Below are 23342 nucleotides of genomic sequence, written 5' to 3'. Positions count from 1 at the left end.
AGAATTATTGTCCCTATGCTTGCCCGCAAACAAAAACTAAGAGAGAATAGTTTCATTAATTATCTTGATATAAGTAAATTATTTGGGGGAGCATTCTTTCTCTAAACCTTTTGTTCCTTTAAGCCTCAACAAGCTGATTTTCAGCCAGTGAGAGTAATACCATGCTCTCTAAAAGGGGGTAGTTAACATACTGCAGATATGAGTGCTAAATGCTACAAATTTGGCATTTGCCTTTTGACCAAGGTGCAGAAAAGAATTAAAAGAGCAAGCCTGACTGCTATCCTTTGACTCTGTTCACAAGATTGGACCTTGGCTGGTGTCTGGCAACTTGGATTTCAGGAGGGTTACTACTACCCTAACTGATAAAAGTGGCTTGCTGTGCCTAAACTGTTTGTACAAACAATACGGTTTATGCTGAACACCTGCTTTCCTTCTGGGAGTCTGGATTTGGGTATACGCCAGGCAGGGAATGCCTATGTGATCAGTCCCCAATAAAAATCCTGGGCATTGAGTCTCTCATGAGCTTCCCTAGTTAGCAACACTTGACAAGTGGGGAATTAAGACTCCACTGCAAAAGGACCTTTGGAAGCTTGTGCCTGGTTCCCCCAAGAATTTGCCCCATGTGCCTTTCCCTTTGTTGACTGTGCCTGGTATCCTTTTGCTGTTGCTGTAGTAAATCATAGCTGCAAGTACAACCATATGCTGAGTCCTGTGAATCCTCCTGTGAATGACCTAACCTGAGGGTGGTCTTGGGGGCTTCCTGACATAGCCTAGCAATCCCACTTCTGAGAGCTTACCATCTCCATACAAAATATGTATACATAAGGTTATCCATTGTAGGACTGTTGTAATAAAAGACTGGAAAGAGCCCAGGTGTCCATCTGTAGGAAACTGGTTAAATAGGATATATCCACACAGTAGGAAACTCTTAATATACTGATACAGAATGATTTCCATGATAGGTTAAAAAAAATTAAGATGTAGAATGGAGTACATTACTTTCCACCTTTTGTGTAATAAAAGTAGAAAAATACAGATGTTATTCAAATACGGCATACTAAGATATGAGGATCCAGAAATTAATTAAAGAGGTAGCCTGTACGTGAGAAATATAGGGAACAGGGTGGATGGAGACAAGAATAGAGAATTCAAAAATTAAAAGAAAAAAGAGCCGAGATTTCTAGGAGAGGGGGATAAGTCTGCTGGGAAAGCAGTTAAGTCAATCTCTGAAGATTCTTCTGGATGTGGTCCATGACAAGGGGATTCACTTTTACTTCCAGAGAAGTGAAGTACTTACTTTGCCTGGACCAGAAGCTTTCTTTTTTTTCAATTCATCTCTGCTTTTCTCATATTCATTCTTTGATGCTAATTTAAGGGGAAAAAAGTGGCAATAGATATTTTCAGAATAAGTAAAATAGAAAGGAAAAATTCCTCCTAAGAGAACATTATAATTACTGAAGAAAACGTATCAATGATCATCAAATTCTCAAAAATTCCTTCTACTACTGTAAAAACTACATTAAGAAGATAGAATTTTTCCTTCACTAATAACTCTAGTTTTTAAATCCTAAGGCTATTCTACAAGCTTGAATATAACTACACTATGTGAAAAAGTAAAAGAAAATGAGGCTGATTTTACTATTCCACAGTTTAACCATTACAGGTAAAACCAGAGAAAAGTAGTCCTTTTTTTTTTTGTCTTTTTCGTGACCGGCACCCAGCCAGTGAGTGCACCGGCCATCCCCATATAGGATCCGAACCCGCAGCGGGAGCGTCGCTGCGCTCCCAGCGCCGCACTCTCCCGAGTGCGCCACGGGCTCGGCCCAAGCAGTCCTTTTAATAGGCCAACTTTTCAACCAATTTCTTTTAATAGTTTTGGAATTCATTCCCATGATGGCACATATTTGACTCTGGGAGATGGAAAATTGCATGGCCAGAGAGAAGCATCAAGCCATTAAGTGCTTTCTGGGGCACGGAGAGGGAACCCCAGGAGCTAGAAGAGTGAAAGAAAGGCAAATGGGATGGCACCAAATACCGACCTCTCATATATTCCAATTGTGTCCAGGGCCCTAGCAGCAGCATCTACCTAGTGTCTATAAGGCCATTCTCTGTGCTGCCTTCAGGTCAGCTGCCAACCCCTCCTCTATGAAACCAGCTGGCCACCTGTGTGCAGAGCAGCAATGGAGTCTGCTGTACTACTTGCCTGAGGGTTCCTTGCGTGATGAAGCTGTTTTGCTAATCTCTTGATTATTTTGTTCCACCTGGCTGAGTTGAGACATGTTTTCTATAAAAAGCAGTATCAGAGCATATTGTTAGTACTTAATTCATGGTACAAAGCCAAGAAAACAAAAACAAAAGCAAGAGAAGCTAGGCACGTAAATAATCATTCAGTTTTACTATGAGCTTCAACCAACTGCAATAAGGTTGTCAATAAATATGCCTCCAGATGTCTAACAGAGAACCACCAATTTTCCACTTAAAAAACTAGCCAACTTTGAGGTAAAAATTTTTGGCAATACTTAACAAAAGCCTTAAAAATGTACATACTCCTTGGCCTAGAAATTTTTACTTCCAGGAACATATTTTTTAAAAAATCAGAAATAAGCACAAAGATTTATTATATACAAGTATGTTTAGAATAGCAAAAATTAAGAAATAATCTATATGTTTAACAATTGGGAGTTGATTAAATAAATTATGACAAATGCATGTGATGGACCATTATGCCCTTTATTAAAAATCATATTTTAAAAGAATACTTTAAGACATAGGAAAAAAACAGGTTATAAAATAGCATGTATAGAGGAGCTGAGTGCCAGCCCCCTCTGCTCAGATGTAGGCAAGAAACAGAGCACTCCTGGGGTCCTTAGGCAGGACCTGAGGGCAGCATTCCCTGCTGGGAAACAGGCAAGCAGCATGCCAAAAACACCACTTCCTTGAAGGTGGCCCACCACAACCACCGCCACAGCCACGGCTGCTGCAAAAGTGGCTTGACTCCACAGCAGTAGCCATAGCTACAGTGCAGGTGGCCTGCTAGACACCCAAGTGCAGTGACACATGGAGAGTCACCAGTGGAGACCAGAAAAAGAAGAGGACATCTCTTTCCTCAAAGCCCACTCCAGCATAACAGAAGAAGCAACCGCTCTACCAAGCCCCTGCTCTATTTCTGATTTCAGTAATTCCTGTCATCTCTCTTTTTTTCTTGGTCAGTCTAATAAAGGTTTGCAGATTTTGTTGATCTTTTTAAAGAATAAAAAAAAAAAAAAAAGACTATTAAGCAGTCTACAAAGCACCATTGATATAAATATTTTAATCAAACATAACTTTACATAATTCTTTTAGGATATAATAATCTTTATATATATTGTGTAACTTGTTAAATATGTAACTATCACTCATTTTCTTTGAGACTTTGTTACAGGAGACTGAAATTAAGCTCAAAACTCATTTCTAAAAAAATTTAAAATAATGAAAAAATGTTTTCATTATTTAATCCCAATCCCAATGTTATAAAAAAATTAATTAAAAAGCATAGGGAAAAAAGGCTTGTAGTAATCCATCAGCTACAGATTTACTAATTATTTAATCTTATAAACCAAATTTTAAAACCCGTGCTATTTTTACACACACATATTTACTTTGGTCCCTTAAACAAAAAAATACAATATTGATTGCTCCCCTTCCTGCTGACCTGTTTAATGTACACCCCTCACAATGTATGGAACAAAAAACAGACTCAGAAAAAAAGTATATATAAGTACCTTTTTGAAAAGGCCAGGCATTTTGCTAATAACTAAAGAAAAAAGAATGCAAATACAAAAGACTTACTCCTCACAGATGAGAAAACAGCAACTTTTCTGATTCCCAGACAACCGAAGGTGACTCAAGGGAAGGGCTACATACCAGGCCTGGGGTTTTTATGTAGACGAGCTTGGTTTGTTTTGGAAGTAGACGTGCACTCATTCCCACATACATTTAATGCCCGTTTTTATTTTCTCCTCATGCTCCCTATTTTCTGTGAGATCTTAATCTCATTAACCTTAGGCAGTTTGGCCAACCTGCAGGAAAATAGCCCCTGCAGTTGACAAGGGATAAGAAGGTACTAAAAAAATAAACAATGATCTCTAGGGTGGGATTGTGGGAGATTTCTTTTCTTCTTTGGACTTTTATGTATGATCTATAATTTTTTTTTTTTTTTGGTGGCTGGCTGGTACAGGCATTCGAACATTTGACCCTCATGTTACGACACCACACTATAACCACCTGAGGTAACCGGTCAGCCCATGATCTATAATTTCTAAAATGAAGATATACATGGGTACTTCAAAAAGTTCATGGAGGCTGGCTGATTAACTCAGTTGTTTAAAGACAAGTGTTATAACACCAAGGTCAAGGGTTCAGATCCCAGTACCAGCTAGCCAACAAAACAAAACAAAACGTTCATGGAAAGCCTCATATTGTCTTTTAATTCTATTTTATCTTTTATTTATATCATATTATATATTTATTATATATCATATTAATCTTTATTTTTATCTGTTAATTCTATTTAATTACATTTTAATTCTATTTTTTTCATATTCCTTTTATAATCAGAAAAAAATACATATTGAAAAATCTAGGGCCGGCCTGTGGCTCACTTGGGAGAATGTGGTGCTGATAACACCAAGGCCATGGGTTCGGATCCCTACATAGGGATGGCCGGTTAGCTCACTTGGGAGAATGTAGTGTTGACAACCATCAAGTCAAGGGTTAAGATCCCCTTACCAGTCATCTTTTAAAAAAGAAAAAAGAAAGAAAAATCAACCACTTCCCTCTCTCAACATTTTCCATCAAATCTTTGCTGAGGTGGGTGGATACTATGTGCCAGGTTCTCTACTACGTACCATAGACAAAAAATGAATGAGGCATGATCCTTCTTAAGAAACTTTAGTTCAATAAGTACACTTATGCTTAGCCTCTGTTTTAGGAATAGGGAAGAAATGAATAAGGAGTAACTTATCCTGAGACCACCTGATTGGGCCCTATCATCTACTCTATTCTACTGCCCTCCAACTCATAGAGTGGCAACAGCTCAGGAGTACTCCACAGGAGCTGTGGTTCCAGATTCCACAGTTTTCAATCTTCTATAATTCTGGAACAGATTTGATATACCTGCTCTTAATTTAAATTGCAATGGGGATAAATAATGACTGGCAGTCAAAAGAAGAAGACCAAGAAAGTATGTTTCTTTACTACAAAGTCAGCATATCACATATACAAAGTTAAAATGCACAGGAAAGAATTGGCTTTGATTTTTTAAACCTATCCACAATTAATGCAATCGCCATACTGAATAGCACAGAAAGGAGAAGAAAGATATTACCACGTTTTTTTGTGTCTTTAGAACATGTGAGATCTGTGGGAGGACTTGTTTCCTGCACTGCTGCATCTGGCTCAATTTCCTGCTGCAGCCTACTGCTTCCATCCTGCATTTTTTTTTCATGCTCCTCCTTTTCTTTCTTTTCTTCCTCTTCCTCTTCCTCCTCTTCCTCTACTTCAGGCTCATCCTTCATTCTCATTAGAGTTGGAGGGAGTTCTGGACGCTTAGGGGGTAACTTCTATAAAGAAAACAAAAACATGAAGTAGTTCTACATAATGATAAAAAGAGACAAATCTCTTCAAGGAGGTTAAGCTAAATGTGTTAGAATGTCTAACTTCTCTAGGTTGATAAACCCCAAAGAAGTCTGCTAGAAGTAAGACTTTCATGTAAAATTTTATCCATCTATGGACGCTTAACAAGTGTCTTTATTATTTTCTAGGGTCGAAACATTATTAAATACAAAACAGCTTGTATGGAACTAAAACATTTATTCCAGGTGAGTACCAGCTGCAGGAATTCTGCCCTGTTATACCTCAGGATAGTAAAGGATCTTAATTTATTATAAAATCTTTTAGGGAGTAAACTGGACACCCATTCTTAAAAATAAATCATTCATACCACTTTTTCATTTTAGATTTAACGTAATTTCAAGAAAACAAGACATGTAAATCAGTAAAACAGATCTTGAAGAAAAGAGACATTTCTTTTGTTTGTTTGTTTTTGGTGGCTGGCTGATAGGGAAATCAAACCCTCGATCTTGGTGTTATCAGCATCATGCTTTGCAAAGTGAGCTAACCAGCCAGCCCCAGAAAGACATTTCTTGAAGAATAAGATCAAATATTCTAATTAAGGTCTTTCAGTAAACATACTTACTAGAAAAAGGTGGTCACAGTTATGGAATGAAAGAAGATACCAAAGTATATCTTATTTATATCATTTTTAAGACAATATTTAGTTTAGTAATCTTTTAAAGAGAGCTTTTTAGTAAAGAGTTTTTCCTTCACCCCCAAAAGCCTCCCTCTTAGAATATATACTAATATATATTCATTTAAAATATATAACCATGACTTCAGACCTCTACCACCAGAGGGCAGTTTACCCTAATTCAAGGTGTTTCGGGTTGAATTGTGTTTCCCCCAAATTCATGTTTGAAATCCCAATCCCTAGTACTACAGAACATGACTGTATTTGGAGATAAGGTCTTTAAAGTGATTAAGTTAAAATGAGGCTTGCTACCAACCTGCCGCTCGAAGCACCCCAAACTCCCAAGCTGGGGTGACAGGTGGGGAGGTGAGTGTGAAGGCCTTAGCTACAACCCCTGACCTAGCTACAACCACTGAGCTGCTTGCTGCTGCAAGTGCCCTCCGCCACGCCCCACCAATGTCTGCATCCATTCCAGCAACAACCAACCAAGCTGCCGGTGGAAGCGCCCCTGGCTCCCAAACTGGGGTGGTGAGGGGCCGAGGGCCTCAGCTACATCACCCCAATGTCTGCATCTAGCCCAGAGACTATCACAGAGCTACTGCCGGAAGTACCCCAGCCCGGAGCCTGAGGTACACCTCGCTGAAGTCTGCATTCAGCCCAGCAGTGACTGAGCTGCCACTGGAAGCCCCCTGGGTTTGCCTGCCAAAATGAGGTGGGTGCCACAGGCCTCAACCACACTCCCTCTTCCTCCTCCTTCCACCCTGTCCCCCTCCACTTTCCTCCTCCCCCTCCCCCCAACTGTTCTGCAACATCTTAGAATGTAAAAAAAAAAAAAAATTAATAAATACATTTAAAAAATAAATCTATGAAAAATTGGTAAAAAATAATAATAATAAAATTTTTTAAAAATAAAATGAGGCGCAGGGCCAGCCCGTGGCTCACTCCGGAGAGTGTGGTGCTGATAACACCAAGGCCGCGGGTTTGGATCCTATATAGGGATGGCTGGTTAGCTCACGGGCTGAGCGTGGTGCTGACAACACCAAGTCAAGGGTTAAGATCCCCTTACCGGTCATCTTTGAAAAAAAAAAAAAAAAATGAGGCCCATAGGGAGAGGCCCTAATCCAATATGACTGGTGACCTTATAAGAAGAGGAAGAGACACCAGGGGTACAGTGCACACAGGGCTGACCATGTAAAAAGGCAACAAAAGGGCAGCCATCTGCAAGCCAAAGAGAGATGCCTTAGAGGAAACCAATCCTGTCAGCACCTTTATCTTGGATTTCCAACCTCCAAAACAGTGAGAAAATAAATTTCTGTTGTTTAAGCCACCCAATCTTTGGTATTTTGTTATGGCAGACCTACTAAACTAATATACAAGAGTCAGCTCTTCGGGGTGATGAAAACCTTTTAAAAGCTGAATCTATGAATAGGAATGTACGTGAAGCAAAAACATAAATCTGTGAGGTATTATAGGATAGAAAGATCATAAAACTCAAGAGATAGAAGACCTGGATCTGACTGCCAGCTTAGCCACATAATGATGTTATAATCTGACATTTAACCTCCCTGACTGTTTCCTCATTTGTAAGAGCTAGTGATTCCCATATGTCACAAGGTAAGGAAGATCATATAGCAGAGGCAGGTGTGTACACTATGTTACTAACAAATGTTAGTTGAGTCTGATTATTACATCTATCTACCAGGGAAAAAGCATTTAATGCAGGAGACCCATTCTTAAATGCAACATTCATTAGAAATTAATAAACTGGTATTCTAACTTATAAATCATTTACTTGCAAATTGACTGGCATGAATCAATTCACTAATTCTTGATAACTCTAAGCTGAACAGAAAAATCCAAGAACCAAGTTCTGAAAAAAATGTAATCATACACAAACCCCCAGTCCTTTTTCACATTACTATGGAATAAGTCATTTGCACTTTCAAAAGAAGAGAGAAAAACTAGCTCAGGGATAACTCAAAAGTTAAAAGTTTAACACCCTGATTCGCAACTTACCCCTACTGTTCCAGTTTTTAGTTTGAATTTGCTTCCTCCTTTCATGGCACCAAAAAGAGGCAATGTAAGCTTTTTCACTTTGTTTTCTGCATCTGAAGTCTGACTTTCAGTCCTAGGAAGAAAGAATATTTATACATACTTGTTCCAAGGTTTTATTTAAAAATACCATGGCACTGACAAAGAAACTTCTAACAGAACAAGAATTGCCATGAAATGAGTATCTAAGCATATAAAAATAAGAAAAAAATGCTCAGGCCAGCAGAGTTTGGATGGACTACAATGACGACTGTCACAGACAAAGAACTAGTAAGGGCAAGATGAGGCTGCTCTCTTAGTCTTATAATTTACAAATGCTACATGACTTCATATCTATAAAATGATGACCACAGTACAAAGGTCATTGAACACATGAGCATAAACCCTTCTCCAATAAGCAGCAGGAGATGGATCCATGGTAAAAAGCCCCATTTCCCACCAATCTTTGAAGAGTGCCTTACTTACCTTGAGTTCACACTTACCATAATAATGCGCGACAACTGAGCACCGAAGTTAAAAAAAAAAAAAAGTGCATGCATAAGGAGTGGGGCAGGGTGTATTACACCCTGTATAGTAAGTAATGACAAAGACATGTGAGAAACACTGCAACTAGTGAGCTAGTCAACGTTCTCACTGGCTGGAGATAGTTATAAAACTAAGCCCACTAGGGCAAAGCTGAGGAAGAGAAAAAAGAAGATAGGAAAACTTAGAAAGAGGCAGGGGGAGAAGAGAGCAAAAACAAAAGGGATGGCAGTTGAGTCAAATAAGACAGAGTGTAGGCAGAGGTGACAATGAGAAGATGGCATGAGAAGATAGAGGAATACTCAGAATAACCATAATAGACTGGGGAAGAAAGACCTATGCTTTATTCACATTGACCGTGGGACAACCCTGAACACTGGAGTATAGGGATGGTACTGACACTCCTGGCTCCTGACTCACAGCGACCCATACCAAAAACTGGCTACCCTGAACCAGCCTGAACTCTACTTGCCACTACTGCATTTTTTACCTAAATCTTGTTCCCTCAGTGGTGTTCTTGGGCCCAGCTTCAATTACTTTCTCTCTACCAGAGATAGAACCCATTCCCTTTCTAAAGCCAACAGAAGAATCCTGTCTGCCTGGCCCTGAAAGACCCTTTGTCAAATGGTTATCCTTCACACCCTTCCCCACAGGCCTCAGGAAGGCTCTGACATAGAAAGACAAAAGCAACAGCATCAAAGATGTTTTCCAGCTACATTAAATAGGTGGGCTGGCCTGGAGGATGAGCAAAGACTGGCCCAAAGGAGATGAAAAATAAGAAGATAGGATCACAATCATGAGTTGCTTGTGGGGTGAGAATGGGAGACTAAGTTAGGTAGAATGTCTGGAAGTTCAACCCTCAAATGAGAAGAGTAGGGAGAAGATACACAGCATCTAGGCCAATATCCAAAGTAGGAAAAGGAGGAGAAACCAGGCAAACACATACTGACAGCAGGAGGGGAGGCTCTGGAGGAAGCTGATATGTCTTCTAGTTCAGAATACCCCACAAGGGCTGACTTATCAAGGTAAAGGATTACAGAATTAGAATTAAAACTCACTGGGAATTTGTTTACTCTGGATACACCTCCTGAGTTTTTACCTTTTCTCTACAAAAACAATGCTATAAATAGTTGCTAGGCATAACAAAAATGGTAAAAATTATGACAATGATGACAATAACACATATATGTCAGCACTTCAAGTGCTATTCATTTAACTTCTGCATCATCACCTCCAATTTACAGATGAGGAACGTGAGGATCAAAGAAGTTATATAACTTGCCACATAATGCCCAAGAAGTAATTGATAAAACTGAAAATTAAACCCAGGAAGTATAACTCTATGCTAACCTACCTCCTCACTATCAGTAAGGTAACTCAAATATCACAGGCCAAACAGACTTGTGAACCAATCTAGGATTCACTGTATTAAATATCCAAACTACACATAAGTCTTTGAACAAACCTGCCAGTAATTTAAGGATGTTTTCTGTACAGATGATCAAGGGCTCCAGAAACATTTTGTCTCTACATCTCTGTAAGAGGAAGGAAATCTCAATACTGAGAAACTCTTCTATGTAATGCTCCCAGCATCAAACAGGTTTTGTACACAGGGGTGAGGGACTTAATAAATGCTTACTGACAATCTAAAGCAGCACTCTCCAGCAGAACTTTCTGCAATGATGGAAATGTTCTATATGTGCCCTGTCCAATACACTAGCCACTAGTCACATGTGGCTATTAAGCACTTGAAATGTGGCTAATGTGAATGAGACCTGAATTTTTAATTTTATTTAATTAAAACAATTTTAAATTTTAATAGCCCATGTAGCTACATGTGCTGTAGTGAACAGCACAGATTCAAAGCAAACAAGAAACTTCCTGCAGTTATCTTCAGAAGTGGATAAAGCCACCTAGCCAGTATCACTTTTTGAGATGCCCACCTGAACTGTGCTCATAGGGGTTGCTCACTTCCACAATAACCTACTCTACATTTTCAAAATTTACTGATGAGACCATAGACCAAAATTTTAAAACCCTGTACTGTCAAGTTGAAAGACTGGACCTCTCTCTCTCTCTTTCCCTCTCTCCCACACACACACATACACACATGCACACATAAGTATTAACCAAGTCTGGGAAGAGTTATTTCCCAAATTTTGTTTATAAATTACTGAATAATCTTCCAGATGTCTGCAAACAAATTTGAGTTAATTTGTTCCAATAATTTCCCTAAAATCAAAGTTAACAAAATTAACTTCCAGGAGGTTATCTTTCTCTCCTTTTAAAAAAAGAAATCATACTTTAAAAAAAGTATTTAAATAAATTAAACAGTTGTTAGCTGGTTCTTAGGAATGACAGATACAGGCATTAAAAGACAATCTATGCTCATATCTTTTCATCTGTGGTTTTAAAATAATCTAATATTTATCACTCCTGAGAAAAGAGACTCAAGAATGACTAGGGTAGATTCAACGTAAAACTATGGAAAACCCTATTATTCAAGATTATCATTCCTGATTTTGAAATGCGGCTGTGCCAAGCCCTTGCCCAGGCTAATCTAATGAACTCTAACCTAGCTCTGCTGCTTGAACCCAGGTTTATGACCAGAAGAAAGAAATGAGAGAAAGAGAAAGACAGCAAGCTAAGCTCTACTTCACAACTTCCAGCCACAAGTTTCTGAAGAAAAATATAAGTCAGGGTCCTCTCAGGGATCTCCCTCCTCTACTCTCTTCACCTTCATTGTGGGAACTGAGGCTCTCCTTTTAAGAAGGGCCTCTAAACCTCTTTTTCCAATATGTCTAATGTATCCAATATCAATCTTCACATACTCATGCTGAAAGGGTTTTTTTCAAAGCAGAGATTTGCTTTTATTAACAAATAGTTTTATTGCAACAAAACTGTTAATATGATTTTTACTTTTTCCAATTATTTGGTATTCAAAACTAGAACTGTAACCATATTACAATAAATTTAGACCTAAAGCAGTGTGGCTAGTTGGGGCAGGATTTTTTCTTTTTTAAAATTCAGTATATTTGAATAGAAAGTATATTCACATGTTCAAAACTCAGAAAATATAAATAAAGTGTACATATATGCTATGAAAAATCTCCCTCCCATTGCTGTCCCCAGCCACCCAGTTCCCTTCCCCATAGGCAACTGATGTTACCAGTTTTTTATAAATCTTTCCAGAGATACAGTAGCAGATGCTGTTGGTACCCCTCCCAGATTTCCTTTACCAGGCCAACCAGCTACTGCAGATGCCAGCTGCTAAAGGGTCACATTTGCACTTTCTCAGGAGAATTGCTGTGTGCTCTTCCCCCAACCCCACCAATAAAGGGTTGCAGGGCAGGGGGAGGGCTATAAAAGCCCAGGCCCCTTGCATCTATGGTACCAGTCAGGCTCTCCTGAAACGTCATCTTTGCCCAGCTTCTTTCCTGCCCTATATTGCTTCCCTCACTCCCATATAGATTTCTCCTTAGTGTACTCTCTCAATAAAATACTTGCAGACTTGCAGATGAACCCCTATTTCAGAGTCTGTTTTTAGGGAACTCAACCTAAACAGATCTTACACACAAACTATGGCCTACTTATGTATTATTCCCCTATCACCATTTTTTACATAGACAGTGTCTGTTACAAACATTGTTCTGTAGCTTGCTTTTGTTATGTAATATATCTTGACAAGGTTTCCATATCTTACATAAATAGTTGCCTCATTTTTTCACAGCTACATGGTGTTCTATTGTATATCTATATTACAGTTTATTTAACCCATCCCATTTGAGAAATATTTAAGTGGTTTCTAATCTTTTACTATTATAAATAATGCTGCAATACATATTCACCATTTCCTAAGTATGTGAGGGACAAATTCCTAGAAATGAAACACCTAGATCAAAGGGCATGTGCATTTGTAATCAGGAGAGATACTGCCAATTTGTCCTATATAGGGAATGTACTAATGTGCCTTTCAATGAGCAATATAAGAAAGTGCCTTTTTGTCATAGCCACATCAGCACAATGTATTATCATACTTCATGAATCTTTGTCAATTTCATAGGTAAAAAATGGTATTACATTGTAGTATTTGTATTTCTTTTATCATGAGAGAGGTTGAACATCTTTTTATATCGTTAAAAGCTATCTGTAATTCTTTTTCTTTGGCATATCAGTTGATATCCTTTACCCATTTTTCTCTTGTTTGGTTGATTATCTACTTATCATTTACAGGTCTTTACATATTTCTATTATATAATGATTATCCAAGAATATAAAGGATAATTCAATGTTATCTATGACACCATGCCTATTTAAAATTCCACATATAACTAAGACTTACTTACTTTTTTAGTTCTGGAATCTCTGCTGGCTTTACAATTTTTATTAACCCTTTAAGTCTCTGTTGTTCTTTCCTCAGTTCAAAAGTTCTCAGGTGAAGTTTCTTCCGGGACACACCATCTAATGCACTCCCTGATTTCATTTCTGACATGAATGCATCTAAAGAATCCTGAGATGGTGACTCTGATAGAGCTGTCCAAGAAAGGGATGATACATGTTTAGAAAGATGGCTCCAAATAGTTTAAAATTCAGCCAAGGGTTCCACAGAGAAGTCACTAACATAAAGCTGAACAGAGGACATTACTGATATTAGAAATAATGAAACAGGTTACAGCTATGAGATCTTGGGAAGTCACTTTGTCTCAATGGGCTTCATTCCCCTCAACTATTAAATAAAGAGGTTAAGCCAAATCATTTGTAATGTTCTTTCTAGCTCTAAAATGCTATGTTGCTCCTTAGAAAGGCTCCATATTCTGTATGCTATATCTTATTAGCCAATGTAGCCTTAATGCCTAGCATAGTGCACTATATGAGTACATGGCAGGTATTCAATAAATATTTGATGAAAGCCTTACCTTTGCTTGAGGCTTTTAGCCTCTCAGAAATTTCAGAGAGTTCCCTTTCAGCATCATTTAACTTTGCAACCTGTAACACCCAAATCAACAGGGTTAGCAAATGTTTTTCTTCTTTCAACCTATGTCACCTTATCACCCTTCTCTTATTTTCACTATTGTTACTAGAAGTTTTAAGAGGATTAATTCAGAAGTCCAGTTAAATCTGCTCCTTATGGAATTAAAAATTATAATTTATTTAATAGTAATTAAATTAATTTCTGAATTAAAGAACTCAGAATTAAACAGAATAAATAATCCAGACTTTATTTTACTCAAAAGACAGAGCTCAAAGCATTCATTTTCACTGATGAATCAAAAGGATAGATTGTGGGTTAATGTTTTAGCTCTGAATACTACTAAATATAGTGCATGCCACCTTATGATAATTTCGTGAAGGATATAGTGTTTCAGACTATTACCACACCATACTCCTCCAATCAATTCCTTTGATTCCTCTTGACTATCAAAAGCCTAAAGTCAATTTCACCTCAGATTGTCCCAACCGGGAACTTTTTCCTTTCTTTTTTTGGAAGTAATTTCACATCCAAGCATGCTCATTAATGAACCGACCTGGATAAAAGTATGTAGTAGCAAGCCAAATTTTTTTCCAACAATTTATCAGACTAGTTGTTTGTTACCATTAAATGTACAGATCACAAAAGTACCAGATCTCAATGCTACTGCTTTAAAAATTATAACTACCATAAAACAAATTTAACTAATACATTATTTTATAAAATAATTAAACTACCGCAGCTGCTTCTATAAATAAAACCTGCCAGTGATTCAAAGGTCTCTGGCTTCTCATCAATCTTCCCAGCCTTCTTCATTCGGTTCAGACGCTTCTTCTCAACCAGGCCAGTCCGATCAAGGAATGTGTCATCATCACTATCATAAAAGTCTTCATCTTCCCAGTTTTTGGCTTTCCTTTTCCGAGATACTAGAGGTGGACAAAATAATTGATAATGAAATAAATTTTAAAAAAAGAAAAGAAAAAGAAAGAAGGCAAATAGGCAAGCAGCTTAAAACATCACCATCAACTACTGAGAGGATTCCACAAGCTGCCAAAGTACATACAAGAGGTCTTCAAAAAGTTCATAGAAAGGTTCGTATTATATTTTAATTCTATTTTTCCATGAACTTTTTGACGTACCCTCATATAAAAACAAAGGGCTAAATTTTGAAGGCATCATGTTAAGTAAAATAAGCCAGACACAAAAGGACATTTATCTCGTGATTCCACTAAAGAAGTCAAATTCAGAGAGACAGAAAAGTAGAATGATGATAATCAGGAGCTGAGGGAGGGAGGAAAATGGAGTTAGTGTTTATCGGTACAGAGTTTCAGAATGGAATGATGAAAAAGTTCTGAGATGGACAGTGGTGATGGTTGTCCAACAGTGTGAATGAATGTACTTAATGCCACTGAACTGTATGCTTAAAATGGTAGATTTTATGTTATATATATATTTTTTTTACCACAATAAGAAAAATTAAAACAAATAGCTAATTTATTTAATGAGCAAAAGTCAATGAATATAAAAAGAAAAAGATAAATGAGAAACAGGAAGAAAGAAAATTTGAAAAAGAAAAATGAAAGCAAGTGCTGGCCAGTTAGCTCGCTCAGTTAGAGTGTGGTGCTGATAACACCAAGGCCAAAGGTTCAGATCCCATTACCAGCCAACAACAAAAAAAATTAAAAAATGAAAAGCAGTTTGCAGGAAAAATACAAATGGCCAAACATTTGAAAAGATGTTAAGCTTTTAAAAGATAGCAAAATACAAATTAAAAAATGAGATACCACTTCCCATGTATTAGACTAGAAACAAAAAGATTAATAATGTGCAGTTTGGCAAGGTTTGGGGGAAATAGATTTTCAAACAGTTGGTAGGAATGTAAATTGACACAATCTTTTTGATGGTCAATCCTACAACATCTGTCAACATTAAAAATGTTCCAGCAATTCCACTTCTAGGAATTTATCCTATAGATAGCAGTACAACATTGTTTATAATAGAAAAATGTGTAGAGTCCATCAATAGCGAATTACAGTAGCTATTACTTTTTTGTCTGCCCTACACCATTCTACTCCCCTTGTGCTGGTAAAGTACCTCTTTCCTCCACAAAATTCTTTCCCCATTTCATCTGGTTTAGGGGTAGTCATGTGACCAAAGCCGAATCAATAAGAATCCTCCCCTCACATTTATATTTAGTTATTTATTTTATTTTTGGCAGCTGACCAGTATGGGGATCTGAAGCATTGACCTTGGTGTTATAACACTGCATTCTAAACAACTGACCTAACTGGCAAGCTCCTCATATTTGTATTTAGATATAGGGGAAAAGAGGATCTTTTTCCAAAGAGGTTATTAAAGTTGAGAGGATATAAACACAGGGCTACAAGCAATCAACTTTTCTGCATGGAGTAAGAATCTGTCTGAAAAATAAAACCATGCACTCATGAGACAGACTCACACAGCTCATATGTGTCCTGGTGATACTGAGTTTAGATTGGCAGTACTAAGTTCTGGTTTCAGAACTTGAGGTCCTGGCCCATACAGTTCTTCCTTTAATCCCATGATCTATTCTTCTGAGCCTCTGAAGCCAATAACCATTCCCTCTAAGCTAGTCTGAATTGGGTTTCTATTATTTACAACCAAAACAGTCCTCCTTAATATAAGACTGATAGGTTAAGGTTGAACATACATATACAATTTCACTCTCTCCTCAAATCCCACTAAAATCATAGTAAAGAGATCTTTTAAGAAGACATTAAATCACAAAGACAGAGAGAACAGCAACCCAAATTTTCAGAAATTAGAAAGCAGACAGATGAGTGGAAACTAAGCAGAACTAAAAAATATGAATCCTAAATCAACACTAGGGAAATATGATTACACTGCAGAATCCTCAAAAATACCTGGAACTGGGGATAGATAGTAGTGTTAAAATAAGGAGGGCTGAGTAAAAGTTGGTTGAGAAATGGATCCTCCTCCCTGCCTACTCACTACCTCCACACCCCCAGGAGAAATTCAGAGGTTAATCTCCAGAAAGGGTAAAACAGAAAATCTTTGGACTGTGGGTTGACTGGTACAGTTAAGGGCATGGGCACTAATGTAAAAACACTACTGTCCTGAAAACAGCTGAATGCTGAGAAATGGCTTAGCCATCTTCCACCATCTAGCTCTAGGAATGTTGACAGCCAGTTCTTTCCTTTCAGGCAAGAGACTGGAAGAGTACTCCCTAGAGGAATCTTGCCCATTGAGGAGAAAAACTGAGGGATACTTACATCAGAGGTTCCCCAACAAATAGGCCCACCCACATCATTCTATAGCATTGCTCAAAGTCAACAAACCCCACCTATATATTCCAAGCTTCGATCACCTTTTTCATCCCCAAATAAAAATCTACAATCAAGGATTGCATGACACCTGAGAAAAACCTCTCACAGGCAGGATATAGCCCAAACAAAAAAGAAAAACTAACCTGGAGAAAACAAAGATGAGATATTTACAATCCATGAAACAACAGGATATATGTTTTAAAAAGGACTGTTAAAGAATAAAAACAAACTTTCAGAAATTAAAACCTTGATGGCAAAACAAAGATACTGAAAGATAAAGTTGCAGAAATCCCCCAGAAAGAACAATGAGTCACAGAGATGGAAAAAAGAAGAAAAAAAAAAAAAGAAAAGAAATTTAGACGCTCAGTCCAAGAGGTCCAACATCTGAATAATAAAATTCCAGAGAGAAGATGAGGGATAAAACAATTAATATCTTAACTGCAGAAATGTTCCTGAACTGCCAAGATTTCTATACCAAAAGGACCCAACAAGTACCCAGAAAAATAGACAAAAACAGACCCAAAGAAAGTACATCCTAGTTAACTTCAAGAACCTTTAGTATAAAAGGGAAAATCTTACAAACTTCTAGCAAGGTGGAAAAAAAAGAATGGCATACAATACCAGGGTTCTTCAAAAAGTTTGAGGAAAAATAGAATTGAAAAACAATATGAATCCTTCCATGAACTTTTTGAAGTACTGTCATAGGTCAGAATCTGAACAGTTTAGGACTTCTCATTAGCAACACTGGATGTAAGATAATAAGAGCAATGCCTTCAAAGTGGTGAAGGAAAATTATTTCCAACTTAGAATTCTATTCCCAGTCAAACTACCAGGATATTGAAGCTACAATAATTATATTTTCAGAATGAAAGATTTAATAAATTTTACTTTCTATACATCCTTTCTCAGAAATCTACTAGAGGATGTCCACCAAAACAAGAAAGTAGACCGAAAAAAATGAAAGATATGAAATCCATTGAAGACTATAATTACCCATGCCCTCTGGGGTTGTGCTAACTTTTTAACCTGCCCAGGCAGCTGTGCTCCACTAAAACAACAGAATAAACCAAGAAATATGAAAAAATACAAGAATCAAGAAAAAGAAAATCCGACCTTGTTCAGATCCCCGTACCCACCAGCCTGCCAAAAAGAAAAACCACCCCTGGAGAAAGGCCAAGGAAATCTCAAGGTCAACAGCAAAATCAAATCCCAGATGACAGTTATGGAAAGCAATAAGCCCTAAAAGGAGAGTAATACTATTCAGGAGAAATATCTCAAAAAAAAAAAAAAAAAAATCAGAAGAAGTGACAGATTACTTAACGTGGTTGATCATATGAAAAAACATACTGAAAAACTATTTGAAAGGTGTGGGAAGAACAAGCAATAAGTGCAAAAACAGAAAAAACAGGGAAAAAAAGCCAAACACATGAAAAACAAATACAATTATTACCTTTAGAAAAAAACAAAAAGAGCTCTCTTCTCTGCCATTTTCTGCCATGTGAGATCCCTGCATTGCTGTAAAGCCACCACCAAAGAAGACCCTCACCAGATGTGTTCCTAGACTTTGTACTTCCCAGCCTTTGAAACAGACAAAAGCTTAGGATTTTTGAATTGGGGAGTGAATGGAGGCCATCTAGTTTAACTTTCTACAGATGTTAATCGCATCCTTCGACACCCTTTATTAATGAATACTTGATCTCTGAACATTTCAAATTTACTTCTGAAAAGTGATTGGTCAGCCTGAATAGAAGAAGGTTTATTCCGGTTGCTACCCTGGGATGGAACAGAGAGCCTGCTCAGGCTTGCAGCTGTGAAGACTGGGGAAGTGGTGGCACAGGCACTAAGCCACACCGCCACGGGCTCCCCGTTCTCCAGTCACGGGTTTACAGATGCAGACTGAAAGCTCTGAAGATGCACCACCATCCGTATGATTCCTGACTCCTCTACTGACTAGCCCATGTGATTTTTACACGTTTCTTAACCACATTGTGTCTCGGCTTCCTCAAATGTAAAATGGAAATAATCCTGTACAATTTAAATGAGCCAACACACACACATGTCGAATGTTTAGCAACTGCCTGCCATTCAATGAGTATTCACCACTATCGATTGCCACCAGGTTGTCTTCTGTGTTCTGTTTTTAATTGTTCAGAATTTGGGTATAGTAAACAGTAGTGTCTTTTGTTGACCCCTGATTCCCTACATTTTTTAGAGCAATATCAAAGATAAAAAAGTGGGAAAAAAAGGAAAAGAGATTAAACCTACCCCATAAGAATATGCTTGAGAAAACTGCTGAGAAATCATAACCTAGAGGAAGAAAAGGAAACTGAATATAGGCCAGTTCCTGTGTTTTCAGCTTTTTTTTCTACATTATCTAATTAAATACAATAAACCCTGGCTCTAGTCATTAGTTTGGGAAAGGATGGTAGATCTATTCAAGGCTTAGCTGGTTTAAAGATCTGTTTTTCGGGCTGAGCCCATGGCATACTCGGGAGAGTGCAGCGCTTGGGAGCGCAGCGACGCTCCCGCCGCGGGTTCGGATCCTATATAGGAATGGCCGGTGCACTCAGTGGCTGAGTACCGGTCACGAAAAAGACAAAAAAAAAAAAATCTGTTTTTCAAACTCTGCAGAATATTTTAATCCAACTTCTACCAAAACACTGCTAACTTATTACTTAAGGATGCAGCAATCACTTTCTGCCAAGACTATGAAAAAGAATGTTTCTTCCAGTACTGAGTTGAATTTTCTCCCCCTATAAAACCCATGCACTAGTTTTGGGGTGGGGTGGGGGAAGATACTACTGCATAAGAAATCATTTGTCAAGAGAAATTCACACATTTATCAGCAGGAGTTTTCTGAAATAATCTAGCAATCACATCAAAAAAAGAATTTACAAAGAGGAGTGGCTACCCTATATTCTTCAAGTTTCACGAATTATATTTCTGTTGGCTAAACCCATTGATGAGTTTTAGTTGAAGAAATAAATGGAAGCAAAAAAATGAAGAAGGGGAAGTTGTTCATAAATAAGTAAACAAGTAGGGCAATCATAACCCAAAGACACAACAATCATGTCATCTGAGGATAAAGATGGTTTAATTTCTTTCTCTTCAAATGCCTTATTGTTCCTCTCTGCCATCTTGCAGGAGCTTATACTTGCAGTACTATGTTGAACAGGTGTAGTGAGAGAGGATATAGTTGCTTTGTTCCTGCTCTTAGGAGGAAAGCATCCATTCTCTGGTCAAGTATGAGGCCACCTGTAGGTTTTTTGGTAGATGGCCTATATCAAGCTGAGAAAGTCCCATCTATTCTGAGTTTGCTGAAAGTTCCTAGCATAAGTGGGTATCAGATTTTGTCAGATATTTTTGGCATCAATTAATATATATCAAGCAATTTTTTAACATTTCATGTTGATTTGTTGTATTACACTAATTGATTTTCTAATTCTGAAGCAGCCTTTCATTCCTGGACTTAATGCCACTTGGTCATGGTGGATAACTACAAGTATTTGTATACATTGTTGGACTGAAAACTTTATTGAGGATTTTGTATCTATGATGATAAGATATTGGTCTGTAATTTTCTTTTCTTGCAATGTCTTTATCTAATTTGGGTATTAGGATAACACTGGCCTCATAGAATGAGTTTGGAAATGTTCCCTCTACTTCTGTTTTCTGAAAAAAACATTATTGACTATTGATACTATTTATTCCTTAAATATTTTGTAGAATTCATAATTGAAACACTATGTCAGGTACTTTCTTTTTTTGTAAGTTTTTAAATTAGACAATTTATTTAACAGACAGAGGGCTATATTAGTTCATTTTCTGTTGCTTATAACAGAATACCTGAAACTGGGTAATTCATAAATAAATAAAATTTATTTTTTACACTTTTGGAGGCTGGAGAGTCCAAAGTCAAGGTATACATCTGGTGAGGGCCTTCTTAGTGGGGAGTCTCTATAGAGTCCCATGGTGACTCAGGGTGTCACATAGCAAGGAGGGGGAACCGCATTTTAAGGTGCTCACTTGTTCTCCTTATAAAGCCACCAGTCTACGCCCTAGTAACCCATTAAACCATTAATCCATTAATCCATGAATATTCATGAAAGCATAATCCTCATGACCTAATCACCACTTCAAATATCATATTGGGGATTAAGTTCCAAATGAGCTTTGGAGGGGACAAACATTCAACCCATAGTAGGGGCTATTCACGTTATCTATTTCTTCTTATGTAAGTTTGAGTAGTCTGTGTCTTTCAAAGAATTGGATCATTTCATTTATCGTATTAAATTTGTGACCATAAAAAAACAAAAACAAAAAGAAATAAAACCGCTCAGGTGTGACTAATTTTGCAAAAGCATAATCATGTAAATACTAAATACTAATTTAACAGAGTCAATAGGTAATATCCAAAATAAATGACTCAAATATATAACAGCATACTCTTGTTTCTTAGAAATATAGGAATTTTTAATGCCAGAAGAAATAACTGAAAAAGTTCAAAGCTTCTAGGGATGAGGACTGAGGAGGGGTAGGGCAAAGAACAAGTATATTTTCTTATAAGCCTATCAGTAGTTTTAAACCAGACATTAGTTACTTTATAATAATAAAGTTTAATTTTAGAATAAGTAAAAATATAATATATGCCCTATTAATAAATGATGATATAGCCAGACATTTTTTTAAACAAGGTAAATCTAATGTATTGATATGGATAATACCCCTGACACACTCTTATGTTAAAATAGTGAGTTACAAAAGACTCTACGTAATATAACTGCATTTGTGTATGAGTGCGTGTGTGTTTTTTGTTAAAGGATCTAGATCTAAACCCACATTTATATATGCATAGAAAATATCTAGGAGAATATAAACAATGACTAACTTAGGGTACTGAGAGAGGGAATTTTTTCTTTTCATTTGAAAGAATTCTGTATAGTTTACATATTCCCCCTATGAAGAGATTTTATTACCTTTTGTGTTAAATTTTCCTTCTTTCTTTTCTTTTGTTTTTTAGTTTTTGGTGGCTGGCCAGTATAGGGATCTGAACCTCTGACCACAGTGTTATCAGCGCCATGCTCTCCTAAGTGAGCTAACCAGTCAGCCCTCCTTTTTTTTTTTTAAGAAAAAAAGGACTCCCATATACTGACCTGCTTCCTGCCGCAGTAATCCTAAAGTGTCAAGGATCCGACAAGCTTCCAGGGAGCACTGGATCATTGCTTCTTTTTTCTTTCCTGAGTGAATGGCCTCAGCCACGAGTTGTTTCCCAGTTGAATCATCCACAGGTAATCTGCATTGGTTTGGGAGGAATCAGAGCACACACTAAGCTCCAGTACTCATGAAAACAACTTATATTGCTGTGATAATAGTCATTTTTTTATTCTTATTTTTAATTTTATTTCTAGTCATGTTTTTTTAGATGGCTTTTCAATCTCTCAGTTCATTTTGTTCTACCTTGCAAAAGCTGGACTTCAAATCTTTTCCTTCCACCTCTTATCCATCCCACCCTATCCTTCAATAATATAAGTGATACTATACTATGAAGGCCCAAATTTAGGAATAGCCTAAAATTAAGACTGAAGTTACTCTTTTGGTTGTTGTCTATAACTGTAAATTAAACCTGAAATTCGCCTTTCCAGAAATGGACATTAATAAGAAAAGAACATACCTCACCCTGCACAGCCAAGTACTATGCCCCTGTTCATCAAATTCATATTCTAATTCTTCTCCTTTGGGAGGAAGAAAGACAAAACAATTTGAATACAATCAACTAGGTGATACAATGAGAAAAGAGATCAAAGGTCAAATAAGAACATCTAGTTCCCGTACCACACCGAATACTAAATTTCAATGCATTTCACTTCTCATTCCTAGTAATTATCATCTAATAATAAAATCAGAATGAGTTTGAGAAAAGCAGATTCAGATCAAAGCAATCAATTCTCTATACCTAGTTTTGTTCACTGTATAGTAGCTTTCACACTTTTTGTAAGTTGTAGACTTAAGTGGTTTTTTGTCACAGTTGCCTGGTTTTTAGAAGCATAAATATTAAGTATACAAAACAACCAGTTCATATATATATTCATTAATATATTTAAATATATATGGATACACAAATATATACATGCACATAGATGTTCTTTACTATATCAGTCCTCAGAATCTTTACTAAAACAACCTTCTG

At 37.2% G+C, this 23342-nt stretch overlaps 1 protein-coding gene across 3 annotated transcripts in view; it reads right to left on the bottom strand.

Annotated features, from left to right (window-relative positions):
* SLC4A1AP (solute carrier family 4 member 1 adaptor protein) overlaps window positions 1–23342 on the bottom strand; it is a 29840-nt gene that overhangs the window by 2745 nt on the left and 3753 nt on the right. The window contains exons 4-12 of one of the 3 annotated variants that reach the window (XM_063078052.1): window positions 22827–22887; window positions 22309–22448; window positions 14595–14755; window positions 13777–13846; window positions 13207–13393; window positions 8303–8414; window positions 5366–5600; window positions 2204–2284; window positions 1298–1365 (exon numbers count right to left, since the gene is read on the bottom strand). In XM_063078052.1, the coding sequence (XP_062934122.1) occupies window positions 1298–1365; window positions 2204–2284; window positions 5366–5600; window positions 8303–8414; window positions 13207–13393; window positions 13777–13846; window positions 14595–14755; window positions 22309–22448; window positions 22827–22887 (1115 nt within the window). The remainder of the gene's footprint in view (window positions 1–1297; window positions 1366–2203; window positions 2285–5365; window positions 5601–8302; window positions 8415–13206; window positions 13394–13776; window positions 13847–14594; window positions 14756–22308; window positions 22449–22826; window positions 22888–23342) is intronic. The other 2 variants (XM_063078053.1, XM_063078054.1) reach the window with 2 other exon arrangements.

This window comes from Cynocephalus volans, chromosome 14 (assembly GCF_027409185.1).
Source record: "Cynocephalus volans isolate mCynVol1 chromosome 14, mCynVol1.pri, whole genome shotgun sequence".
Classification (NCBI taxonomy): Eukaryota; Metazoa; Chordata; class Mammalia; order Dermoptera; family Cynocephalidae; genus Cynocephalus; species Cynocephalus volans.
The sequence above is the reverse complement of the archived record's forward strand: the minus strand, read 5'-3'. Positions and strand labels throughout refer to the sequence as shown.